At 38.0% G+C, this 26,172-nt stretch overlaps 2 protein-coding genes across 2 annotated transcripts in view; one reads left to right on the top strand and one right to left on the bottom strand.

Annotated features, from left to right (window-relative positions):
• ERO1LB (ERO1-like beta (S. cerevisiae)) overlaps positions 1 to 11,061 on the top strand; it is a 78,547-nt gene extending 67,486 nt beyond the window's left edge. Inside the window, exons 15-19 of the mRNA XM_010860134.1 lie at positions 1,802 to 1,888; positions 2,977 to 3,110; positions 8,114 to 8,170; positions 9,712 to 9,750; positions 10,761 to 11,061. Of these exons, the coding sequence (XP_010858436.1) occupies positions 1,802 to 1,888; positions 2,977 to 3,110; positions 8,114 to 8,170; positions 9,712 to 9,750; positions 10,761 to 10,776 (333 nt within the window). The 3' untranslated portion in view covers positions 10,777 to 11,061. The remainder of the gene's footprint in view (positions 1 to 1,801; positions 1,889 to 2,976; positions 3,111 to 8,113; positions 8,171 to 9,711; positions 9,751 to 10,760) is intronic.
• Positions 11,062 to 16,942: 5,881 nt separating this feature from the next.
• GPR137B (G protein-coupled receptor 137B) overlaps positions 16,943 to 26,172 on the bottom strand; it is a gene marked incomplete at its 5' end in the record, with an annotated part of 58,254 nt that continues 49,024 nt past the window's right edge. The window contains 2 exons of the mRNA XM_010860133.1: positions 16,943 to 20,107; positions 21,606 to 21,730. Of these exons, the coding sequence (XP_010858435.1) occupies positions 19,993 to 20,107; positions 21,606 to 21,730 (240 nt within the window). The remainder of the gene's footprint in view (positions 20,108 to 21,605; positions 21,731 to 26,172) is intronic.

The following is a 26,172-nucleotide window of genomic DNA, read 5'->3' as shown; positions in this document are numbered from 1 at the left end:
CTAACGTGAACTGACATAAAGATAGTTATAGAAAGTGAAAGTGAAGTCGCTCAGTCGTGTCCAACTCTTTGCCACCCTATGGACTGTAGCCTACCAAGTTCCTCCATCCATGGGGTTTTCCAGGCAAGAATACTGGAGTGGGTTGCCATTTCCTTCTGCAGGAGACCTTCCCGACCTAGGGATTGAACCTAGGTCTCCCTCATTGTAGGCAGACGCTTTACCGTCTGAGCCACCAAGGAAGTCTAACCTGAACTGATGTAAAGATAGTTACAGTGTTTTTTTAAAAAATTCTGCTTTGTATGACTATTATTACATTTTGCTACAAAAACAATCATATATTTGATTATAAGGTGTTGCCATATACTCCAGTGGGGTGTTTCATAATAAACAGTGTTATGTAATTTATTTCTAAAATCTGACAAATAAAAAAAAAATAAAATAAAATCTGACAAATTATGAATTCTGAAACCTATTTGGCCCCAGCATATTTTAGATATAGACATGCTACAAGAATGAATAAATTAGTCAGAGTTGCTTAGTATTTCTGAAATGAAGTAGTTTAGCCACACTGTATTTTAGTTTTGGAAGATTGTTTTGATTTATGGTTGTTTTAGAGGTATATTAGTATTATGGTATTTAACATAATGTTAATTCATTTTTTTAATGCTTCCTACTTTATAAATGTTTATATAAATTTTATACTTTTGATCAAGACAACTATAATTATGTATCTTTTTTTATAGATGAGGAAGGTAAGATTGAGACCAGACTAAAGTTTCACAACTAGCTTTAAAGTGTAAAATGCTGGAAATTTGGTTTGCTACTTTTCAAAGGTATATAAAGGAGAATTTAAATCCATTTTTCCATCTGCTCCAAAGCATGTGAATTCTGAGAATGGAGCACAAAGGAGTTTTTGGAATGTTTCTGTTGTCTTTCTTTTGGCCAAGCTACAGATTCCTCCAAACACTTTGGGCAGCAGGGCTGGGCTTTTGATGGGCCAGAGTTTTCAGGTGACTCACTCCAGCTCTTTGCAATGAAACATTTACCTCAGTACAATAAAATGATGTTTATTTTCTGCATTTGCCCAGTGAAAAGGATGAGGAAACTTTCTCTTAGTTAGTGTTGTTCTCAGAGAAGCTGAGGCTGACCTTAGTGTTACAGAAACCTGTGCACAGATCACAGGCAGAAGAGTTACCTAATTGTGTGGGGAGCTAATACAGCACCATTCAAGGATCCAGGGAGTGAGTGTCCCTGAAGAAGCAGCCTTAGCGAACGTGGGGGACTGCGAGGCCACACGCTGTGGTCATCCATGCTGACAGAGCACGTGTACAGATATGGGGTAGTCCTAAGGAGAGACATGGGAATTGATCATTGCTCCAGGACTAGCTTTCTGATTTACACTTACACAAAGCAGTGCATCCAAAATAAATAAAACATAATGTAGATGTATTTGCCACTGGTTGTATGCAGATATCAAATAGAAGCAGCAGTTAAGCTCCTTCAAAGTAAAAACCGTGCATGATTTACTCTTGTGTCCCCCACAGTGAACATGTTGGTGCTTTGCATGGAGTAGCCTCTCATTAAAAAATTGGTTGAATTAATATGTGGAGTGGATTTTATAAAATGCTATTAATGTTAGCTATTTCATATGCATGCTATGCTGTACAAATCCAGATGATTTTCATCATTGTTGAAAAACACAATTCATTCATTAATAAGCTTAAAAATGTTTTTAGAATTCAGATAAATGCAGTTTAATTTTTAATGTCTAGTTAGAATGAAAATATTTTCTGCACATTAGGAGGAATTCCGGTTACATTTCAAGAATATCTCCCGTATAATGGACTGCGTGGGATGTGACAAATGCAGATTATGGGGGAAGTTACAGGTTTGTGTGTTGTTTTCTGTTCTGAAACTATTACTAACCTTAAATTTCTGCACTGAGAAGTTGAAAGTTTTTGTTAAAATGTCCTCATTGTTCATTGAATTAGAGATCCATGGGGAGCACATGTATACCTGTGATGGATTCATTTTGATATTTGGCAAAACTAATACAATTATGTAAAGTTTAAAAATAAAATAAAATTAAAAAAAAAATAGAGATCCAAAGTGTGGTTTTGCTATTTCATTTATGAAAAAAATTAGTGTGTATTAATGTATGTGTGTTAGGTTGTTTTTTCTGTTATTCTAGGTTAATGATTTTGGTTTTATTATATCTGTTTCTGTTGGTACAATATCAGATTTCTGAAGTTGGATGATTATAAATAGATTGTATTGGTATTTTACATACCTATTTAGAAGATAAAATGTAATCATATAAAAAACTTAATTATCAAATTATAATCACTGACTTGGCATCAGTGATCAGAAGAAGGAGGTCCCCTAGTCACAAAATAGGAAAGTCTGCACAGCAGGCCCATTTCCCTATATATTTCAATGTAAAAAGGCTTGTGTGATATTTTCTGTCATCTTTTTACAAAGATGATAGTAAGTCATAGAAAGTCAGGAGATGGAATATTTTTTAATGGTGACTACACTGAAATCAGATTTTTCTTTTTCTCTAGTGCTAATAATTGAGAAATTATTAAGTGTAGGTATCACTAAGAACTTATAATGATTTCTAAGTTTTGAATTGCTAGGGACTAGAAAGAATGCTTTCAAGGTTACATATTGAACACTTTTAATCCTAATGTGATATTTTCTTGGTTAAAAAAATGGCATTTTAGTAATTTTGAATAGTATGATGTGTATCCAAAAGGGTTAAACTTTTCAGGTTTCCTTAACAGCTTCAATAAACTTATCATATGCATAATCTGTGAGAAGTAGAAACTATATTTTGCACAGTTGAATATTTTGGTGAAAAGTTCAGTTCATTTGAATTTCCTGCCTTCTCATCACAATGACTGAATGTTTCTTTAAACTTTTATAGCAATTATTATGTGAATTTAACTGCAAGTTTATCACTATTTTCTTTAGACTCAGGGTTTAGGAACTGCCCTGAAGATATTATTCTCTGAAAAAGAAATCCAAAAGCTTCCAGAGAACAGCCCATCTAAAGGCTTCCAACTCACTCGACAGGAAATAGTTGCTCTTTTAAATGCTTTTGGAAGGTGAGAACTCTTCTCATGGGCTTCCCTGGTGGCTCAAATGGTAAAGAATCCTCCTGCAATGCAGGAAACCTGCATTGGATGCCTGGGTCAGGGAATTCCCTGGAGAAGGAAATGGCAATCCACTCCAGTATTCTTGCTTGGAAAATTCCATGGACAGAGTAGCCTGGCGGGCTACAGTCCGTGGGTTGCAAGAGACAGACATGACTTAGTGACTAAACAACAACACACAACAACAACTCCGTTTATAGTTATTATAAAATGTTGGCTGTATTCCTGTGTTGTACAGTGTATCCTTGTAGTTTATTTTATATATAATAGTTTGTACCTTTAACTTGTTACCCCTATATTGTCCCTTTCCCTTTCCTCTCTATCACTGGTCACCACTAGTTCTCTGTAGCTGTGAATCTGCTTCTTTAAATATATTTAAATCTAAATAAAATTAAATTGAGAAAGAACCAGATATCAACTTCCTCAGAATTTCTCTCAGTCTCATAAGGAATATTCACAAATGCAGCCCTTCCAGCTTCAGTTCTCTAGCTCAGTTCAGTTCAGTTGCTCAGTCATGTCTGACTCTTTGGACCCCATGGACTGCAGCAGCCAGGCTTACCTGTCCATCACCAACTCCCAGAGCTTACTCAGACTCATGTTCATTGAGTCGGTGATGCCAGCCAACCATCTCATCCTCTGTCATCCCCTTCTCCTCTAGCCTTCAATCTTTCCCAGCATCAGGGTCTTTTCCAGTGAGTCAGTTCTTCACATCAGGTGGCCAATGTATTGGAGCTTCAGCTTCGGTATCAGTCCTTCCAATGAATATTCAGGATTGATCTCCTTTAGAATTGACTGGTTTGACCTCCTTGCTGTCCAAGGGACTCTCAAGAGTCTTCTCCAGCACCACAGTTCAAAAGCATCAGTTCTTTGGTGCTCAGCTTTCTTTATAGTTCAACTCTCACATCCATACATGACTACTGGAAAAGCCATAGCTTTGACTAGAAGGACCTTTGTCGGGAAAGTAATGTCTTTGCTTTTTGATATGCTGTCTAGGTTGGTCATAGCTTTTCTTCCAAGGAGCAAGCATCTTTTATTTCATGGCTGCAGTCACCATCTGCAGTGATTTTGGAGCCCCGCAAAATAAAGTCTGTCACTGTTTCCATTGTTTCCCCATCTATTTACCATGAAGTGATGGGACTGGATGCCATGATCTTCGTTTTCTGAATGTTGAGTTTTAAGCCAGCTTTTTCACTCTCCTCTTTCTCTTTCATCAAGAGGCTCTTTAGTTCTTTTTCACTTTCTGCCATAAGGGTGGTGTCATCTGAGTGTCTGAGGTTATTGATATTTCTCCCTGCAATCTTGATTCCAGCCTGTGCTTCATCCAGCCTGGCATTTCTCATGATGTATTCTGCATATAAGTTAAATAAGCAGGGTGACAATATACAGCCTTGACGTACTCCTTTCTCGATTTGGAACCAGCCTGTTGTTCCATGTCCAGTTCTAACTGCTGCTTCTTGACCTGCATACAGGTTTCTCAGGAGGCAGGTCAGGTGGTCTGGTATTCCCATCTCTTTCAGAATTTTCCACAGAGGCTGTTTTACCTTTTATTGCTCTCTAGAGAGTACTGGACTCAGTCAGATATTAGCATTCTGGAATCCTGGCGCTGCCATTTACTGGCAGCATGAGCTCAGGTACATCATTCCTTTCTTCCAGTTTGTTTCCTTTCTCTGTACCATGAAGATAAGTAAAAATCTTTCCCAAGAAGTTAACATGAAGATAAAATAAGGTTCCATGTGACACTTTTAAAATTACAAGATGCTCTCTCAAGTCCATGGCAATAGGGGTGGTAGTGATGGTAATTTACAGACACCGCTGGGAGTTTAGTGCTCTAATATGTTCAGCACTTACAAATCTGTCTCATTTTTTTATGACTAGTCTAGATGTGAGAAACCTTTCTTTTCTTAAGGGTTATGATACTCAGGGTGGGATGGTTACACAAATAAGGAACAGCCTAATTTAATCACCCTTATCCTCCCAGGGAAAACAAATAACAGCCATCTGCTTTTAAAGCTCTTTTAAAATATTCATCTTTCTCTCCCCTTAATTATTAAAGTAATTCATGGTCATTATAGAAAATTTAGAAAACCATGTGAAAGTATAATTTAGTAAATAAATGTAAAAATCATCCATATGCCTACCACTTAGAAGTATTTCAACATTTGTTGTATTTTTAATGTGTATTTTCTCACTACTTACACATTTTGTATCCTTTCTTATCCTTCTTTACTTGGCATTATGTTGTAATCATTTCCCAATATTATTTTTTCATAAGCATTCTTTTTTTCCTTAGTGTGTACTTGATATATACAGCATTATATTAGTTTCAGGTGTGTAACATAATGATTCGGTATTGGTATATGTTGCAAAATGATCACCACAATAAGCCTACTTAACATCCATCACCATACATAATTACAGAATATTTTCTTATGATAAGAACTTCTGAGATTTACTCTTTTAGCAATTTTCAAATATATAAACACTGTTTTTAATATAGGCCAATATTCTGTTACATGGACATACCAAAATTTAGCCATTCTTTTTTCTCTTCATCAAGTTTTATTGTTTCCTTCATATGTATTCTATACATTTCTTATTTTTTTCCTTTAAAAATATTACAGTTACTCTTAATAATTGTTAATCAGATCTGTTCATTGTATCTTCCACCTGATTATCAGTTCATTTATATAGTAAATGATTTTGGTTGCACTAACCACACAATTATTGTGTTATACTTTGGGGAGTTTGTGCACTCGTTCTTATGTGAACTGGGAGTTTTCTTGGTCTAACAACCTATATAATACAGTCCTACCTCAGCTAGGGCACCCAGCGCAGCATTGCTGTGTCCATAATGCTAGTGGGCAGAGACATACAGTGAGCGCTGTTTTTGGTTCTGGCCACAGAATGCTGGGAAATGTGCTTTCTTTATTTTGAATACTCTGCAAATGTCTTTCCTACACTAGCAGCCAATTTTTGACAGTTTCAGCATTTCTATCAAGTGGTTTATTTTCCTGGGTACAAATAGATAGGGGATTAGTGACCTGTTGAGTCTTACAGCGTATTTTAGTGTCCCTCTGGAAGTACCAGTGAAGCAGTAGATGGATGCAGCCATGCTGTGTCTGTCTGAGAATAGTAACAGGGAGTGTGGGCACTCCCTCCTGTGTCATAACGTGTGAGCTCTTGGATGCATCTTCACAGAGACAGGTCCCACACCGTGCTGCTGAGTCTGTACTCTCCTGGTAAAATGTTAGCTTGTATAAAACCTTGAGTTTTCTGATACTCCCCAGTTTTGTATCTAAATCAGACTTTGAGCATACTTTTTTCAACTGCTGCTCTTTACTGAGCTCTCTTTTCTTTAGTTAAGGGCCTTGGTCTCTACCGTATCTTCATATGATAGTTTTTGTTTTTGTTTTTTTAATGGGTACTTTGAGGTACAGAAAATGATTTTACACATTTATTTTGCTTAATAATCATATTTTCTCCTAATAAACATTTTCACTTCTCTAATATTCTGAGGATTTGAGTAAGAATTCATTTTCTGTTCATCTACAGCTTGTAAGAGTATAAAGAAAATATTTTTGAGACCATAGAGAACATAGATTTTTTTTTTGAGAGGCCGTATGGTCCTGGGATCTGATGAGCTGGTTAGAATCCTACCCACTACCTGAGTGACCCTGAGAAAATTACTTGATTTATTTAAGCCTCAGTATTCCTAAATGGGCGTCCCAGGTAGCAGTAGTGGTAAAGAACCTGCCTGCCAATGCAGGAGACCTAAGAGATACGGGTTTGAGCCCTGGGTCGGGAAGATCCCCTGAAGGAGGGCATGGCAACTCACTCCAGTGTTCTTGCCTGGAGAATGCTTTGGACAGAAGAGCTTGGTGGTCCATAGGGTCGCAAAGAATCCGACACAATGGAAGCAACTTAGCATGCACCGTGTTCTTAAAATATAAAATCAGGATTAATTTTATCTACTTTGTAGAGTTTTTTGTTTTGTTTACAATTAATGAGATTACATGTGTGATGGGCTCAGAACATTGCCTACCATACCTTAAGCTCTCAATATAAGAAAAGTTATTACTTATTATGTACTTAAAGGCGCTCAAAAAAACAAAAACAAAAATAAAGGCTCAGCACTGTATTCTATATCATCTTAAGTTACAGAAAGAAAAATGTTAGATTTTTATTGTATAAACCTGAATTGTACATAAGGATAATTGAGCTTATAGGATTTCTTTTTTAATGATTCCCATTTCAGAGTTTTACTTCTGAGTTTGGGCTCAGAAGTATTTTATTCATTCATTCAGTCAGCCAGTAATTATTTATTGAACACTATAAACATGGGTCCCGGGAGAAGGAAATGGCAACCCACTCCAGTGTTCTTTGCCTGGGAAATTCCATGGACAGAGGAGCCTGGTGGGCTACAGTCTACAGGATCAAAAAGTTGGACACGAATAAGTGACTAACAGCAACAAATAAATACAGGTGGCTGGAGGGCACAGGGATTCAACAGTAGACAGATAAATAGAATCTGCACCTTTGTGTTAAAACAGATCAGTGTTTGTGTTGAAACAAATCCATGTTTGGGGAGCAATAAGAAAGAATTGGACATTTACAGAGGAGAGTGCAAAATGAATTTTTAAGGCCAAATGTAAATGATTTGAGATTCTTTATTGTAATGAATTATCATATCACTGTTCCCATCATTGATCTAGAATTTGTTGCTAATAGGAAGTAACTTTGCCCCTTCTAAATCAAAAGTAACAAACTACAGCTCTGTTTTGCCAGTCTTTAATAATTATAGCATATGCTTTAAAAAATGGAAGCTTCATTGTTCAGTGAAACATTATTTTATTTTCAATTTGCTTTCAAATTATAGTCCATATGACAGCATCAATAATATGAAATGTGTACACATCCTATTAGCTGTACTAATATGCTTTTTTTTTCTCTTGTAGGCTTTCTACAAGTATAAGAGAGTTACAGAATTTCAAAGTTTTATTACAACACAGTAGGTAATAGAGGCTTTTATATGTCTAATTAGAGACATAAAGTGACTGTGTGAAGCCTTTTTAGTCTTGGACATTTCAGCAAAAGGAGACTAATCAGACTTCAAGAATTCTGAGCTCTTAAAGAGAAAATTCAAATGTTCACTTGAATATTTATGCTTCTTAATAGATTATCAACTAGAGATATTTATAAATGAAGTATATACTTTTAAAACATGTAAGTTATACTAATTCTGTGTTTAATTCCATGTGTTACCATCTGTTGAATATATTCTGAACAGCAATTCACAAAGAATTGGCTTTGTGTTTATTCTGTTCTTTATTTCCAGTAGTCAAACTTAAAAATGTCTATGTCTCCATCCGAGTAACACTGTTAACAGTCTGTTATGGAAAAGGAGAGCTAGAGAGCAAATGATGCTTAGGGCCAGTATCAGTAACAAAAATTTGTCAATGATTTTTAAATGTATTTAGCCTTGCCTAGCTCTGTGTGTCACCATCATCATAGGGAAGTGTCTGCGTGACGAATGACCCTTTCAATGTATAATGACAGTAGTTACCTAAGAATCCCCAAGGCTTCAATTTGTTTTAAGATTTTTACTTGCTGTTGTTGTTGCTGTTCTGTTTTGGTCTAAAGGCGAATAAATACCTTCAGCAAAGGTGAATCAGTACTGTCCCCTGTGCTACCCATCCAGATCTCCTGTGCCTGCAGTGGGCTGGCTCAAGGGGATTCTTTACTGAGAACCTAGAAAACAGTTTCTGTTGGTTTTGTGTCTCTTTGCCCCTACTCCAACTTTAGGAATTTTTGTTAAGAAAACAAAAATGGCATAAATACTTAACAGTTTCCATATTGATAAAATTTGAATGGGATTATATGGATTTATAACACCAGTTGGAGACATTATATACACAAAACTTACTATTTTAAAGTAAGCATTTTTAAAGGATTTTATTTTTGACTATAGTCTATGCAATCCTCTCTCAACTTGATTTTCTTTGGTATTTAAATAGTTCATACTTCTGTAAGCTTCCTTTTTCCCTACCTTTTTAGTTCTTTGTATATAAATGAACTTGCAACTTGTATCAACAGATGACTTTATAAGTCCTAAATTGTCATTTTCTAAGCCTTGGATTTAAATATCTTTAATATTTAAAATATTGATTATCGTTAAAGGTGTTAGTGTATATATAATGTGATTAATTTGGAAGGTTGCAACTGTGTAGAAGTAATGCGGGTATCAGTCTTTTATGAAGTAAATAAGTGCTCTTAAATCCACATCTTATCCTGCCAAAGTCTGCAATGTCTTCATTGATGGTTTAGTGGCATACTTGTGCTTAGTTGGTTCATCCCCCCTTTAAACATATGTAGCTATCCCTTGGAGGGATATGGTTGGGGGGGAGTAAGAGCTCACTAGTTACTTTCTTACCCAATTTCTAACCCTTGTAGACCTGGAGTTTTCATGTTGTTGATGGTGGTGGTGGTATATTTTTGTTGAATAAAACAGACTGATTTGGTTGGAGCCTCCTCCACTTTTTCTTTTCATTTTTAGGGATACAAGTACTGTCTGGTGGGAAAGGGGGACCTTAAGGTAAATTTGTCGAAAAAGTTGAATATCTAGGTAATCTTGCTAGTAAATTAATAAGAATTATTCTTAGTGTTTTTCAAAGTCTAAGAAAATGTGAATGTTTTGCACTTTGTCTATTATTACTGTAAGTTTAAAAATCTTTTTGGTAGTGTTACTTCACCATTCTCCCAGTTAAAGATAAAAGCTGTTGTTTAAGTTCTATTTCCTGGAAAAAATCTTTGGTCATTTACATTTGTTTTCTTTACTGTGATTTGTTTCAAGCTTAGTTAAAATTGTGTCTTAGAGTGAGTTCTAGGACTTAAAAAGTCTAGTTAGGGTAAAAAATTCTTTTAAAGGTTTTAACAGATCTTTCACTATCAAGAAAATAAACAAATGAAGTAGTCTTAAGCTGAAATCTATTTGATTAACTTTACCATAAACGAGATTGTGGGGGGGAACCTACATTTTTGTGTATGTGTGTATTTCTTAAATGAATGTGATAGAAATCTCTGTTTTGTGAGCCTGGTGATGTTTTATGATCCCTGTGATATAAACTTTTTTCCAACTCCTACTTTTTATTGTGAAGTGATATTACAGTACCGACTGCATTGTGACAATGCTTGGATGGAAATACCTCTTGGCATTTTGTCTTTATCTCATCACCTAATTTAAAAATCCAGCACTTGATAATATAACTTGACAGAAATGATTGTACCAGCTGACAAAGTAATGAAAATGAAGAGAAGGAACATATTCCTTCCTTTAGTAGCGTGAGTTTTTTTTTTTTCCCCCTTAAGTGACATCTGTGTAAATTAGAAATTCTCTGTATTAAAACTGATAAACTTAAATGTTTCTCTTGTGTTGATTCTTAGATTACAAGGAGGATGAGACAGACTATTAGAATGGTTTTTTACAGTTTTGAAATTTGATAAGTCAAGTGTTTTATTTTGACACTTTAACATTGTGAGTTGTTCAACACTTGTAATCTCTGTATGTCTGTGAAACACTGTGCCATATTCTCCAACTTTACCTAGGTGCCACTGTATATAAGCAAGGACAGCTATTTTGATCTCCATCAGCATTGCCTTCACCTGGAAATTTGGGAACAGTTCACAGTAAGCCTCCCAGCAGTTTTGCAAACTGAAGTACCTGCAGAAACCATAGCTATTCACCAAAATACACAGACTGGGTGCATGGTATCATGGAAATTATTTGGGAAAACAAAAACAACACAGACACATACCAGGTTTATGTGTATTCTATTTGAAGTAACATCTACAGGTGCAGCTTTGATTTTGAACAGAATTCCAAATGATTTGCTGTTGTACCCACAAGATTACAATTAAAGTAAATGTTTCTGCAATCTTCCTATCCTGTTTTTTTTTTAAACCCCTTTTAAATGTTTCCTTTTATGAGATGAAAATTTGGTTATAATTGGTAGAGAAGAGAGAAAATAAGTAGTCTGTGGTTGTTTCCTTTTTAAAATCATAATTGCAAGCATTGGCAGCCACTGTTGAAGGGCTTTGCATGGGTTATTTATCTTCTCAGGAGCCCTAGCAGGTAGGTACAATTAACTTCTCTATTTTTAAATCAGAAAACTGAGGAGAAGAGAGGCTAAGTAATTTGTCCACATTCATATTCTAGGTTGTGGGACTAGAACTTGAAACTGCTCAGAATGTGGTATATTTGTGTTATTTTAGAAACTGGCTTATTACCAATCAACTAAAACTTGGGGAGCTTTTAGTATCTTTTGACTTGTACTGAATCTCATAAAGGTTTTTAAATATATTTTATTTAATTTTTTAAATAACTAATACATTCACATAGTTCAAAAACCAAAAAATATAAAAAGCTATACAGTGGAATGTCTTCTTTCTGACTTTTGCCTGACTTTCCATACTGCACATCCTTCCCCCGTCCTTACCACAAATAACCTCTGTTCTTGGTTTCTTATATTTCCATCTATACATTTTTAAGGCATATACAAACAAATACAAATGGAAAGTCTCATTTTATCCCTCACTTTTACCCAAAGAGTGGTGGTATATACATACTGTTTGCTTTTTTTCACTTAGTTTTTCTTGGCAGTCTTCCCATGTCAATGGATAACTTAATCACTCTTCTTTTTTTAAGATAACTGCTTATTATTCCATTATATGAATGTACAGGGCTTCCCTCATAGCTCAGTTGGTAAAGAATCCGCCCGCAATGCAGGAGACCCTGGTTTGATTCCTGGGTCAGGAAGATCTGCTGGAGAAGGGATGGGCTACCCACTCCAATATTCTTGGGCTTCCCTTGTGGCTCAGCTGGTAAAGAATCCGTCTGCAATGCGGGAGACCTGGGTTTGATCCCTGGGTTGGGAAGATCCCCTGGAGAAGGAAAAGGCTACCCACTCCAGCATTCTGGCCTGGAGAACTCCATGGACTATATGGTCCATAGGGTCGCAAGGAGTTGGACACGACTGAGCGACATTCACACTTCACACTTAACATTTGAATGTACAATTGTTTAGTTAGCCAGTCTTCTATTAATGGGCATTTGGATTGTTTCCAGACATTCTATATGTCATTTTACACATATGTAAATATGTACTTATAGTCTAAATTCTTGCAGATGGAATTTTTAGGTCAAAGACCATGTGCATTTGTAATTGTGAAAAATATTAGTATATGCCCTCCACAGGAGATGGTTACCAGATGACACTTGTGTGCAATTTAAAACAATGCCTGCTTGCCCACAACCTGACCAACATGAGTATTATTAAAATGTTGGATTTTTGCTATCCTGATAAGCTGAAAAATTATATATCAGTGTGTTTTAGTTTTTTCCTTATCACAGGTAAGGCTTACTACCTTTCATTTGTTTAAGGTTTATTGTTTATCTGTATAATTTCCTTTTGTGTTTGTATCTTTTTCCCATTTTTCTACTGCACTATTGATCTTATCAATTTCTAAAAGTGTTTTATTTGTCAGGGATATAAATCCTCTGGGGGCTTCCCAAGTGGCTCAGTGGTAAAGAATCCACTTGCCAATGCAAGGAGATGTGAGTTTAATCCCTGGGTTAGGAAGATCCCCCGGAGGGAAATGGCAACCCATTTCTTTCCTGGGAAATCTCATAGACAGAGGAGTCTGGTGGACTACAGTCCATGGGGTCGCAAAGAGTTGAACACTACTGAGCATGCACACCCCTGTTAGTCCTCTGTCTATAAGAAGCTGTACACTTTTTCCCCCCAATTTGTTGTCTGTCTTCTGACTTTGCTTATGGTGGTTTTGTCATGGATTTTTAAAAAAATTTTTATGCAGTCTAATTTATTGATTTTTTTAGTGACTTCTGGACTTTGATAGTTAAGAATGCCTTGTTCACAGCAATAGTTCATCTGTATGTTCTTCTAGAACATTCATGGTTTTATTTCTTTAGATCTAAATTTTGATTCCTTGTAGTGTATCCTGGTATAAAGTGCAAATTAAGTATCCAACCTATTTTTCCCCCAGGTGATTACCCAGTTATTCCAGCACCATGCATCTTTTCCTCACTAGTTTGAGATGCTATGTGTAATCATATCTAAAATTCTAGGTTCTCTATTCCATTGGTCTGTTACTCCTGTACCTGTTTCACATTGTTTTAATTACTCAGGGCCTCGGTTTTAATAGCTATTACAGTGGTCCCCTCAGTCTTTCCCCACACCCCTTTAAAATAACTTTTTAAAGCTGTTCTTATTTGTTCCATTAACGCTTCAAAGAAAAAAAAAATCCTTTAACATATGAATGATGCTAAAACTCTGACCACCTCAAGTGTTTGGAGGGTTGCACTTTTAACCACAATATGTCACTGTCCTTTTTATACTTCACTTGATAAAAAATCTACTTTTTACTACCTCCTGTGTTAATCACATCAGTATTCTATTTGCCAGTGCCCAAACAGGTAAGGACAAAGAGACAGAACATGCAGTTGAGACTCAGCTTCTAAGAATGATTTCAGAATGATCTTGCTATACAATCCTTACTTTCTTTTTTATTCCATTATGGATTCTTTGTACAAAAGTTAGATATCTGTCAAAGATTCATGAAAAAACAGGGAGGGGCCCTTAAATGAGTATTAAACTTATAAAATCTATATGCAGTGGATAAAAATGCAAGTGTAAAAAGTCACCTTAAAAAACCCCAATAACTTGTCAGAATAACAGGATCTGAGTATTTGCTCGCTCTTGTAGGAGCTGGACATATAGCAGTGAACAAAACAAATATCCCTGCCTTCAGGTAACTTAAGAATTCCATAACCTCACTGGGTTATATCTAGTTTATCATAAGAATACACCCAGAGAAAGAATACAGTTGACCCCTGAACAACATGGGTTGGAACTGCATGAGTCCACTTGGAAACACGGGTTTTCTTCAATATATACATAGGGACTACAGCACTACCTAATGTGCGGTTGGCTGAATCTACAGATTTAGAACTACAGCTAGAGAGAGCTGATTATAAAGTTATACATGGATTTGACTCGCTGGGCCTCAGCCCCCACTAACCTTCATAATGTTCAGTAATCAACTGTATTTTAATAGAAGAGGAATAGGTAACATAGAAACTTGTCTAGTGGAGAAGGTACCCTCCATGCCAAAATCACTGCAGACAGTGACTGCAGCCATGAAATTAAAAGACACTGGCTCCTTGGAAGAAAAGCTATGACAAACTTAGCATATTAAAAAGCAGAGACATCACTTTGCTGACAAAGGTTTGTATAGACAAAGCTGTGGTTCTTCCAGTAGTCATATATGGATGTGAGAGTTGGACCATAAATATGGCTGAGTACTGAAGAATCGATGCTTTCTAATTGTGCTAGAGAAGACTCTGGAGAACCCCTTGGACAGCAAGGAGATCAAACCACTGGAAGGACTGATGCTGAAGCTGAAGTTCCAATACTGTGGCCACCTGATGCGAAGAGCCGACTCATGAGAAAAGACCCTGATGCTGGGAAAGATTGAGGGCAGGTGGAGAAGAGGGCACCAGAGGATGAGATGGTTGGATGGCACTACCAACTCAATGGACATGAATCTGAGCAAACTCCAGGAGATAGTGAAGGACAGGGAAGCCTGGTGTGCTGCAGTCCATGGGGTCACAAAGAGTCAGACATGACTGAGCGACTGAACAACTGTGAATGAATCTTAGTGTCTGCTTGAAAGTGCCATCAATTTGTCACAGATCGATTAAAATCAATTAAAACAATCTACCTACCACCCCTTGGTCAGGGCAGAGTCAGCATTCACCACACATCATTCTATTATTTAAGTTACCCATGCTGATTTCCTTCACAGACCGTATCTCCAAATGGGTAAGTGTTCTTTCTGTTCTTTTTGACAGGTTTTCAGTCTGCAGGCCTGAAGCCCAGACTCTGGGCTAGTGAATGCACCAAGGGATATACAGTGGCATCAACTGAAAGGTGCTGGTAAAGCAGCATCTGTTTATGCTAAATGTACCCCGTTTATACTTCAGTTAATCCTTTAAGGGTACTTATGACTGCAAAGAGACAGGACAGACTGTTGTAGCTTAGCAAGGTTCATGGGAAATAGAGGGTCAGAGTCAAGAAGGATCAGAGTGACAGGAATCAGTGGAGAAAGAGACAGATTTTGGAGGTCATACAGGCTAAAAAGAAACAGGTCACAGATCTAGCTGAAGAGATCAGCCCACTCATCTCAAGTTTGGAGTGGGCTTTTAAAGTTCAGAGGGAGAATCTGTTCTACAGATGGAAGAGTCTACTATTCTACATGGCAGGGCAGCCTCTGACCTGTCAAAAGAACAGATCAGAATTGGAGGCTAAAGAAGGAATAATGGCAAGGAAAACAGAGGAGAGATCCAGCCCCAGGTCAAGGGACAGAGAGAAGGAACCCAGCTTTGGAGAAACTAGGCAGATACCATTAGGAGCTCTTGAGTCAATGGGCTTGCACCTAAGGACTCTGGCTGCCAGGTCATCAAGTAGGGGTTTTAGTCTCAGAACCCCACTCGGAATGAGCACACATCAGTGCCCAGGCCCAGAGGACCTGGGTGACAGGAATGGGGAATGCACACAGTTACCTAGGTTGGGAGCACATGGATGACATTAGCTGATGTTCAGGTATTTTGACCCTTTCATGCAAGGGCTCTTCATACATGCCTGCTTAGGCCCAAGAGCAGGGTTAATGTAAGGACTGTGCTGACTGGACCCACAAATACCAAGCCCAGGGTTTAGCACATAGTAAGTGATGGACAGGGAGGCCAGGCGTGCTGCAATTCATGGGGTCACAAAGAGTCAGACACGACTGAGTGACTGAACTGAACTGAAGTGTTGAATAAACACTTAATTCCACTTCCTTACCCTCACTGTCCCTTAAAAAAATGTTAAATGTGTCCTCACTTTAATCAGTTTGTAGTCTGAGAATTCCACTATTTAGCTTGATCATTTCCAAAAGCTCCTCCATCTGCACTATGAAAAGTCTTAATATTACGCACAGTTAACAATGCTTTTAATTAACAAAATTCTCACCTATATGGGATAAAAATTAGAAATACATATTAGATGTGTCTTTGATCAGCCTTATGCTAATCTATATTTTATCATGCAGTAATCTAAAGCAAAGCAAGTTTTTTGTTTTTTTTAAAGTTTCTTGGAAATCTTGACAGCTTCAAATATTTAGACCCATTTAGTTCTAATACAAGTTCATCTTTATTGTCAAAGTAAAAGCAATATTCTTATAACTATGTAAATGCAAATGAGAACCTTCTTCTCAGAGTACTTCTCACGCTCTAGGATTTACTAATTCTTCCTCCTTTCCTCTTAAATAGGGTTAATTGTTCAAGGCCAACAAAGAGCAGTTCTTTTGGATTTTGATAAAGAGAAAATTTGGGGATACATTAGCAAGTGTGCCTGATGTAAGCAGCTAAACACAATAGCCAGCATAGTCATTAACACTGCCTGACATATTCAAGAAAGAACTGGCATAGCTAAATGTGATTGATGTGTGTTTATTGTCAGAATCAAAACTTCTTAGAGTCCACGGTTGTGTGTGAACACACTGGATGTTTTCATCATCAGCTCAATTAAATGGGTTCACTGTAGAAAGGGAAAAAAGCCAATGAAAGATATCTACAGGCAGACCTCATTTTACTGTGCTTCACGTTAACTGCACTGCAGATACCGCATTTTCTATAAACTAAAGGTCTGAGGCAAGCCTATGTGGCTCAAGTCTTCCGATGCCATTTTCCCAACCGCATTGGTGTCTCTGTGTCACATTTTGGTAATTCTCACAATATTTCAAATGTTTTTCATTATTATTGTCATGGTAACATGTGATCAGTGATCTTTGTTACTACTATGACTTGCTGAAGGTTCAGATCATGGTTAACATTTTTTAGCAGTAAAATATTTTTTAATTAAGGTATGTGCATTGTTTTTTATATAATGCTACTGTACACTTAAAAGTATAAACGTAATTTTTTTTAAAGTGTAGACCATTGTTATTTATTGAATTTGTTACAATATCACTTCAGTTTTTTATGTTTTGGTTTTTTGGCTACTCGGCATGTGGAGTCTTAGCTCCCCGACTAGGGAATGAACCCTCACCCACTGCAGTGGCAAAGCCCTAGCCACTGGACCTACAAGGAAAATCCGTTTTATGCACTGGGAAACCAAATTTGTGATTCACATTTGTGCAGTATTTTGCTTTACTGCAGTGGTTTGGAACCATACCTGCAATCTCCAAGGTCTGCCTGTACACAAACCAGTTGGCATTCTTTAGACAGTTAACACCATAATTAATCCTATTGTGTATATTTCCAGTGGATGCACAAGAAATATGCAGCCTTTTAGTGTTCAATCAGACTTAGCTAAATGATGGTACAAAATTTTTGGTGATATGGCCTCTACCCCATTCTTAAACTTTCACATTATGGGTGGGGAGGGGGTAATTTCATCATGTTGCCTTAAAACAAGAGGATGTTTGGGTATTTTGGAACCAATAATCTCCATTTCTTGTCTTCTCGTGACCTTTAGTATTTCACCTAGGAGTAGGGCTGTTGGTGTACTTGGCAGCACAAGTAAATAGAAATTTAAGGGAAACTTAATTTTCCTTTCCATACCATACGTGCAACATTTCAGAGTAAAAGTGATCATTTACTATGAGAGAGAGTTTGTTACAATCACAGTTTTTTATATTCTAGATGTGTTTACAATTGTACTTTAGCATTACTTTTAAAAGGGAAGAGAAAAACAGGCACTTAGGACATTTTTATCTTTTCCAATAAAAATAATAGTTCAAATAGTACTAGCAGCTTAATCATAAAAACAGACTATCAGTTAATGCTGAGTATTTCAATCTTCCTGGCAACAACAACAGAATAATAAAATATTTGTATGTCATAGGATAAGTATAGGACTTGTATGATTTTAGTAATGTTTTAAAATATATATCTACCCTTCAATGACCTCATACTGAAGAACTGCAGTACTTCCTGAAAGCATGACTTAGAGGATTTTTAAGCATTTTCTGAGTCTGCCTTTAAATTCTAAGTATCATTAACGAAAATAGTATGAGAAGTAGGGTGTTCTTAAAGCTATTTAGAATAACAGCTTATAATATTTTAAGGCAACCTGAATTATCAGTGCAAATTTTGCTTCACTGTAGAGTTTTCCCTGGCAGTAACTATTTTAAATATGTAACCCAAATTCTTCCACATATTGGAAAGCAAAGAAGTTGTTGTGTGATTATGCAGGGTGAAGGTATCCCATACACAAGAAAAACCCTATTGTGACCCCCTGAAAACTTGAAATTCTGATTTTAAATACCATCAGGGTAAGAAAAGCAGACTTGATCCCTATGAAGTCAATGCCCAGAGATGAGTTATTTCTGAAGGCCAAACTGGGAAGTAAGATATCAGAAATGGGTTTCTCCATGAGGACAGAACTTACTAAGTTCCTTTTCACCTGCCCCTCCCTCTGTCCCAAAATATGGTACTTTCTCTTTGGTAATAATACTTCCTCAGTACTTAACCTCCCTGACACAACCATGTACAGCGTCTAATTACAGGCAGTTTTATACCTGCAGGCCATATATATAGAGAGAGTCTTGGAGATCTTTAGAATGGCACTTATGGTTGGGGAACTATTTTTATGACCTGTGCTTCACTTAGATGAAAGACAACTTACAAGGAGCTGTCTGGAACATGCCCTTTCCCATGACTTAAAAGGCAGGCATCATGCTATAGGATATTGCAATGCTACTATTAATACCTTTTTAAACAAGCAGCTTCCAGTAGGCTGCTTTCAGAGCTATTTAAAAACAAAGGGTATAATTTTAATATGGTTGGAAACTAAAATAAAACTGTTAGAATTCCGCATAGATGTTCTGGCTCAAAGATGCAGGGATACCTGTTATTCATCCCCTCTTAAGAACTTCTTTGTTCAGTCACAAATGTTCAGTAAGCTGGAAAAGGTGCAGTCTTACTGAAGTTTCGAGGTAATGGCTATTAGATTCACTGGGCTGACAAACTATGCAAAAATCTCTGAATACAGAAGGGAAGGTTTAATAGTGTAAGTCAATTCTATCCATGTTTTTAACTTTATCAACGTATTGAAGTGTGTACATCAGCACCCTGTTGAAAGGAGGATTACATTTTGGCAAAATTTAAGAGATTCTTTGAGGAACCAACCATCTGTGCTTCTCAACACTGTAAGGAACCAACTACCTACTGTGTAGTCTGCTGACATTCTGCTGCATTATAAATTTCAACACGTGAGTTGCAATTAGCTTCCTAGACGTCAACTATACTTAGAATCTAACAGAATCTTAGTGACCTGATGAGGTAAGGGTCTGAGGAATACTTTAGTCCAAAAGCCTTTTTAAAAAAAAAAAAACCATCAGACTATATACTGTATACTTTTAAAGTGAATTATGCATAAAAGTCTGTGCAAACTATGACGTATATTGCAATACTATTCTCAAAAAATCCTAGTATATTTTAGCATTAAGTTATATAAAATACATCTTTATAAAAGTACAGAATTTTTTAAAGTTTAAATTATACTCATGGAATAGGCAGCCAGGCTCACTTTTTAGTACTAAAATAAGATTTTATCGATCTAAATTATTGCTTAGTCCTATGGAGCCATCAGAAACCTGTAACAAATTCAAGTCCTATTTCTTAAGGAAACATGCCCTAAAAATTCAGCTGTCATTAAGTTAGTCTTTCTGAAACGTTTCAACTGAGGCATATCTTCCGTAAAACTGTTAACTGACGCTACCCATGGCTTGGTTTGTCAGGATCCAGAATTGAGTCTGGTTGTAAAGTTCCTACTTGTGCCAGGAAGCTGTTCGCTGTTTGTTGTCCCCAGTCGTAGTAGTCTGGAGCAAAACTTGAAAAGGAAAAGAGAGATTTCAGTGACTTGAAACATTATGCTGACTGCTGATGACATGCCTATTTTAGGTTGACAGAAGTGGGCTTCTATATAGATAATCCTAAAGCTTTTCAAAGTCGTTTCTTGAATCTAGTTTTCCCACACAACCGTGCTAGCTATGCACAGTGGCTAGAAGACCTCCCACAAAAGTCACCTCAACTCTTCAGAGCCTGGAAGAGTAGTATTACTGATACACAGTAATACCAATCACTATGTATATCACAATGCTTTAGCCACAAATTGTATCTGAATCCTAATGGAGAGTCTGATACACTCAGTTCAGTCAGTTCAGTCGCTCAGTCGTGTCTGACTCTTTGCGATTCACTACCAGTGTGTTTTTGGACAAGTAACTTCTGTGCCTCAGTGTTAATATCTGTTAGGATGGGAGTAATATTAGGAACTAACTTGTTGGGCTTTTGTGAGTTAATACCTGTAAAACTTTTAGAACATACAGTATCTTAATATACAGTCACCACTCAATCATGCACATTGAATTATTGGTGTTCCTATTACTATTTTCCTCTATATAATGGAAAGACTGGCAGGTGAGGGGTTAGGGCTGCTCCAGCAGATACAGGGGGACATAAATAGGGAGCCGGCACTGCAGGGGGGTGACTGGATAAGAGGACAGTTTTAGGGAAGAGAATTAGGACACCTTTGACCTCAGGAAAAAAGTCCTGACCTTAGGACTTTGACACCTTCTAGTTCTCCCTTCCTTATCTGTTCTTTAGACCTTCTGACTGGATGGATGGCTCTACTCTCTTTTTCCCTATCACCGTCTTTTCCTCTATCTGACCTGGATGTTTCCACTCCCTGATCCACTGAGAGAGCAAGGTATTCTCCCAGCTTTTCCTGAATTCTCCTGTGCCTATAATAATGGCTCCTTTCAGATTTATGAGGTTTTCTAAGGATTTTACTATTGGTAATAAAGAGCAGAAAACCAAGCATATCCTCTCTTTATCATTTTACCCCAGGAAGAAAAGAATTTACCTTAAAATGTTAGTGGTAGGTCTTTAAATTTACAAAGGATTACATAAGACTGGCTTTCACTGCAAAAAACCCCACTTGGCCTGAAGCTGTCCTTTCATAGGAACAGAGGAGTGGTTCTGGAAGGACCAGCAGAGAGAAGAGAGGAGCTTGGCAAGCATGAGGTCAGCGCTTTAGCCCCAGAGTGAAAGAGGGGACAGGAGCACTGGGCAGTGGAGTGTGGCTGAAACGTCCCTGGGCTGTCATGGTAAAGCGCATGGTCCCTGGAGGGAGACTCTGGCTGCAATTAATCTCACTACACAGGTGTTTCCCCCTCCTTTTTCTGTCTGCCTCACCTCCCAGCTCCAGGGTTTTAAGTAGACATTCTGCACCACCCTCCCCCCGCCCCCATTTAGTTTGAATCTATCTCATTGGCTTGGCCTTCAGCCCCCTAGCCATGCCCCTTAATAGGAACTAGGTAGGGTCTTACCTTCCCTGAAGTCCCTGAGGGGCAATGTTCCAGGCAAGGTCATCATCACTGTCATATCTTCGAGGGTTGTCAAAGAAGTAAGATCTGGGACCGAATCCATGGCTGGGGACCATTCCAGGGTTTGTCTGGAGGGACAGTTTAATTGTTCAGTGTACTTTCAGTCACTGTGCCTCGCACAGGCAAAGAAAAATAACATCCCTTTCTTGCAGGAGACTAAAGATGCTGTATTCAGCTGAGTGCAGGCACCTGTTCAGCTGGAGTGTTCATTTCAGTTGCTTTTATATTTAAGAGTATTAACTTTTTCTCTTATCAGTATGGACAAAATCTTGCAGAGTTCTGCTTGAAGCAGTTAATTTGTGTTGTGTTAAGTCACTCGGTCCTGTCTGACTCTTTGTGACCCCATAGACTGTAGCCCACCAGGCAACTCTGTCCATGGGGTTTCCCAGGCAAGAATATTAGAGTGGGTTGCCATTTCCTTCTCTGTGGGATATTCCCAACCCAGAACCAGGGTTGAACCTGGGTCTCCTGTATCACAGGCAGATTCTTTACAGCCTAAGCCACCAGGGAAACCCCACAGCAATGAATTATCACTATTTTAATCTCTCACAGAAAAACCAGACAATACCCCAGTCAGCCAAACTAGACAGTCCCAAATAAGATCTAAACCTGTATAGTCATGTGGGCATTCACAGCAATGAATTAAAATAATGAAATGATGAAATTTTAAGAGTTTCTTAGCCAGTTTATACAATCTGCCTCTCCTGTTTCTGTCCCCAAGCTGAGTTTACCGTTTAAGAAAATCACAGTTACCCACAGGGCACTGCTTGTAGGACCCCACACGGATACCCAAATCCAAGGATGCTCAGATCCCTTATATAAAATGACATAGTACAGTCAGCCCTCAGTCTACGCGGGTTCCACATCTGTGGATTCAACTTGGCTTTTGTTTGGCATCTTTGTCCATATCAATGGTGGTCCATTTAAAAGTTAACCAAGAGAGTTTGAAAAAAGGTTATTACAGGATGGGTATTTATATGTGAATTTCTGCTTTTCTAAGACTAATCTAGCCAAACATAGGAAGCAAAGCAGAACTTATACGAGGTGGAACACCTTCAACTTTACTATTTGTAGCAATTCAAGAATATCTATACATAGAATGAAACGCTTACCGCACACACACATACAAAAAGTAACTCAAAATGGATCAAAGACCTAAACATAGGAGTTAAAAACTACACAACTCTAAGAAGAAAATATAGGGGCAAATCTTCATGACCTGGCAAAGAATTTTTAGATATGTCACCAAAAATAAGCAACAAACCAAAAAACATAACCTGGATTTCATCAAAATTAAGTATTTTTGCTTCATAAGATACCATCAAAAATGTGAAAAGACAGCCACACAGAGAGAAAATAGTTGCAAAGCATGTCTCTTACAAGAGACTTATCTAAAATATACAAGAACTCTTACAACTCAATAGTAAAAAGTCAACTCAATGCAAGAAGCTCAAATCAGGTGCTCTGTGACAATCTAGAAGGGTGGGAGATGGGAGGGAGGTTCAAGAGGGAGGGGACATATGTATACCTATGGCTGATTCATGCTGATGAATAGTAGGAACCAACCCAATATTGTAAAGCAATTATCCTCCAATTGAAAAAAATGTTTAAGTGGGCAAAGGATCTGAATAGCCATTTTTCCAAGGAAGATATACACATGGCCAAATAAATACATTTAAAAAATGCTTGACATCTGTAGTCATCAGTGAAATGCAAATTAAAAGCCAAAATGAGATATCTATCATGGTGTCCAGAATCAAAAAGCCAGATAACCAAGCACTGGGGAGGATGTGGAGGAAACTTCACTATTGGGAATAAAAACTCTCTGGCAGTTTTTCAAAAAAGTTTAACCTAGAATCACCAAATGACCCAAGCAATTGTACTGCTAGATACATACTGAAGACACACAAAGACCTATGTTCAAACAGAAACCTGTAATGAATATAGCAGCATTATTCATAACAGTCTAGAGACGGAAACAACCCAAATGTCCATCAATGGATGGATAAACAAGCTGTGGCATATCTACACAATGAAATACTGGCCATAAAAAGGAATGAGGTACTAATACATACTACAATGTGGATGAACCTTGAAAACATTCTGCCAGGTGGAAGAGCCAGTGACAAAAAGTGGCATGCTATATGATCTCATTCTTATCAAAGTCCAGAATAGGGCAATCTGTAGACACAGAAAGTAGATCAGTAGGTGCTTAGGGACAGGGGTATGGGGCATGGTAGATAAAGGGTATGACGTTTCTTTCTGAGGTGATAAAAAATGTTCTATGGTGGTGATAATTGCACATACCTGAATATATCAAAAGCCATTTAATTACATGAAATGGGTAAACAGTTTGTTAAATGGAAATTATATCTCAATAAAGCTGTTTAAAATATATGTGTATTTATATATACACACACACACACACACACACATATACAATGGAGATGCTCAAACTTTACAGTGCATTCAAATCACTTGGGGTGCTTATTAAATTATTTAAAATGTAGATTCCCAGAACCTACCCTGAGAGATTCTCAGCTGAGTCCAGGACATGGCCTAAGCATCAATACTTAGACCAAGCAAGCACCCCTTGGGTTTCTGATGTGGATCCAAAGAGCCACACCTCTAGTACACTGTTACACTGGCTCCAGTGATGTCAAGTATAGAGGCTTGTTTATACCACTGTGTTCTGGATACAAATGGTAGAGAACATTTTTTAAAAACACCCCACCTGCAGGATGTGCTCTTTTAAAAGTCAGTGAGTATTAATTAAATTACAAGTTTCTCCCCAAAAGAATATCTGACTTTTTTGTCAAATTACAGAAGTTACAGATTGTTATTCAGTTGCTAAGTCACATCCAACTCTTTGTGACCCCATGGACTGCAGCACTCCAGGCTTCCCTGTCCTTCACTATCTCCTGGAGTTTGCTCAAACTCATGTCCATTGAGTGAGTGATGCCATCCAACCATCTTATCCTCTATCGCCTCCTTCTCCTCCCGCCCTCAATCTTTCCCAGCATCAGGGTCAAAGTTACAGATAGTAATAGGACTATTACTGAGTCATTAGGAATTTAGTTTCTTCTCCAAACCTTATTATGCCGAGCAAAGCCACAGTGTAGGACAGAATTAAAATCATGGACCTGACTTCCATTTCAAGATGGTGGCGTAGAAGGACGTGTGCTCATCTCCTCCTGTGAAAGCACCAAAGTTGCAACTAGCTGTTGAAGAACCACCAATAGGAGGATGCCAGAATTCACCAATAAAAGATACCCCACGTCCAAAGACAACGAAGCCACAGCAAGATGGTAGGAGGGGTGCAATCACAATGAAATCAAATCCCATACCCTCCAGGTGGGTGACCCACAGACTGGAGAAGAATAATACCAAAGAAGTTCTCCCACTGTTGTGAAGATTCTAAACCCCACATCAGGCTTCCCAGTCTGGGGATCCAACATAGGGACTGGGAATCCCCAGGGAACCTGGCCTTGAGGGTCAGCAGGATTTGATTATAGGACTTCTAGAGGACTGGGGAAAATAGACTCCAGTTTTGGAGGGCACAAACAAAACTGTACATGCACCAAGACCCAGAGGAGAGGAGCAGTGACCCCACAGGAGACCGAACCAAAACTACCTGCTAGTATTAGAGGGCCTCCTGTGAAGGCGTGGGCTGGCAGGGGCATACCATAGGGACGGGGGTCACTAGAAGGTCCCCCTTGGCATAAACCCTCTTGGAGTTTGCCATTAACCTTACCATAGAGCCCTTAGACCCCAGGGCTGGGTCGCCTCAGGCCAAACAACTACCAGGGAGGGAGTGCAACCCCACCCATCATCAGACAATTGGATTAAAGCTTGGACCTAACAGAAGCACAAGATATTAAGAAGAGATGGCAAGAATACACAGAAGAACTGTACAAAAAAGATCTTCATGACCCAGACAATCACGATGGTGTGATCACTGACCTAGAGCCAGACATCTTGGAATGTGAAGTCAAGTGGGCCTTAGGAAGCATCACTATAAACAAAGCTAGTGGATGTGATCGAATTCCAGTTGAGCTATTCCAAATCCTGAAAGATGATGCTGTGAAAGTGCTGCACTCAATATGCCAGCAAATTTGGAAAACTCAGCAGCGGCCACAGGACTAGAAAAGGTCAGTTTTCATTCCAATCCCAAAGGCAATGCCAAAGAATGCTCAAACTACTGCACAATTGCACTCATCTCACACGCTAGTAAAGTAATGCTCAAAATTCTCCAAGCCAGGCTTCAGCAATATGTGAACCGTGAACTTCCTGATGTTCAAGCTGGTTTTAGAAAAGGCAGAGGAACCAGAGATCAAATTGCCAACATCCGCTGGATCATGGAAAAAGCAAGAGTTCCAGAAAAACATCTATTTCTGCTTTATTGACTATGCCAAAGCCTTTGACTGTGTGGATCACAATAAACTGTGGAAAATTCTGAAAGAGATGGGAATACCAGACCACCTGATCTGCCTCTTGAGAAATCTGTATG

Source organism: Bison bison, unplaced genomic scaffold, assembly GCF_000754665.1.
Source record: "Bison bison bison isolate TAMUID 2011002044 unplaced genomic scaffold, Bison_UMD1.0 scf7180017864462, whole genome shotgun sequence".
NCBI classification, from domain to species: Eukaryota; Metazoa; Chordata; class Mammalia; order Artiodactyla; family Bovidae; genus Bison; species Bison bison.
This window is presented reverse-complemented; position numbering and strand designations above follow the sequence as displayed.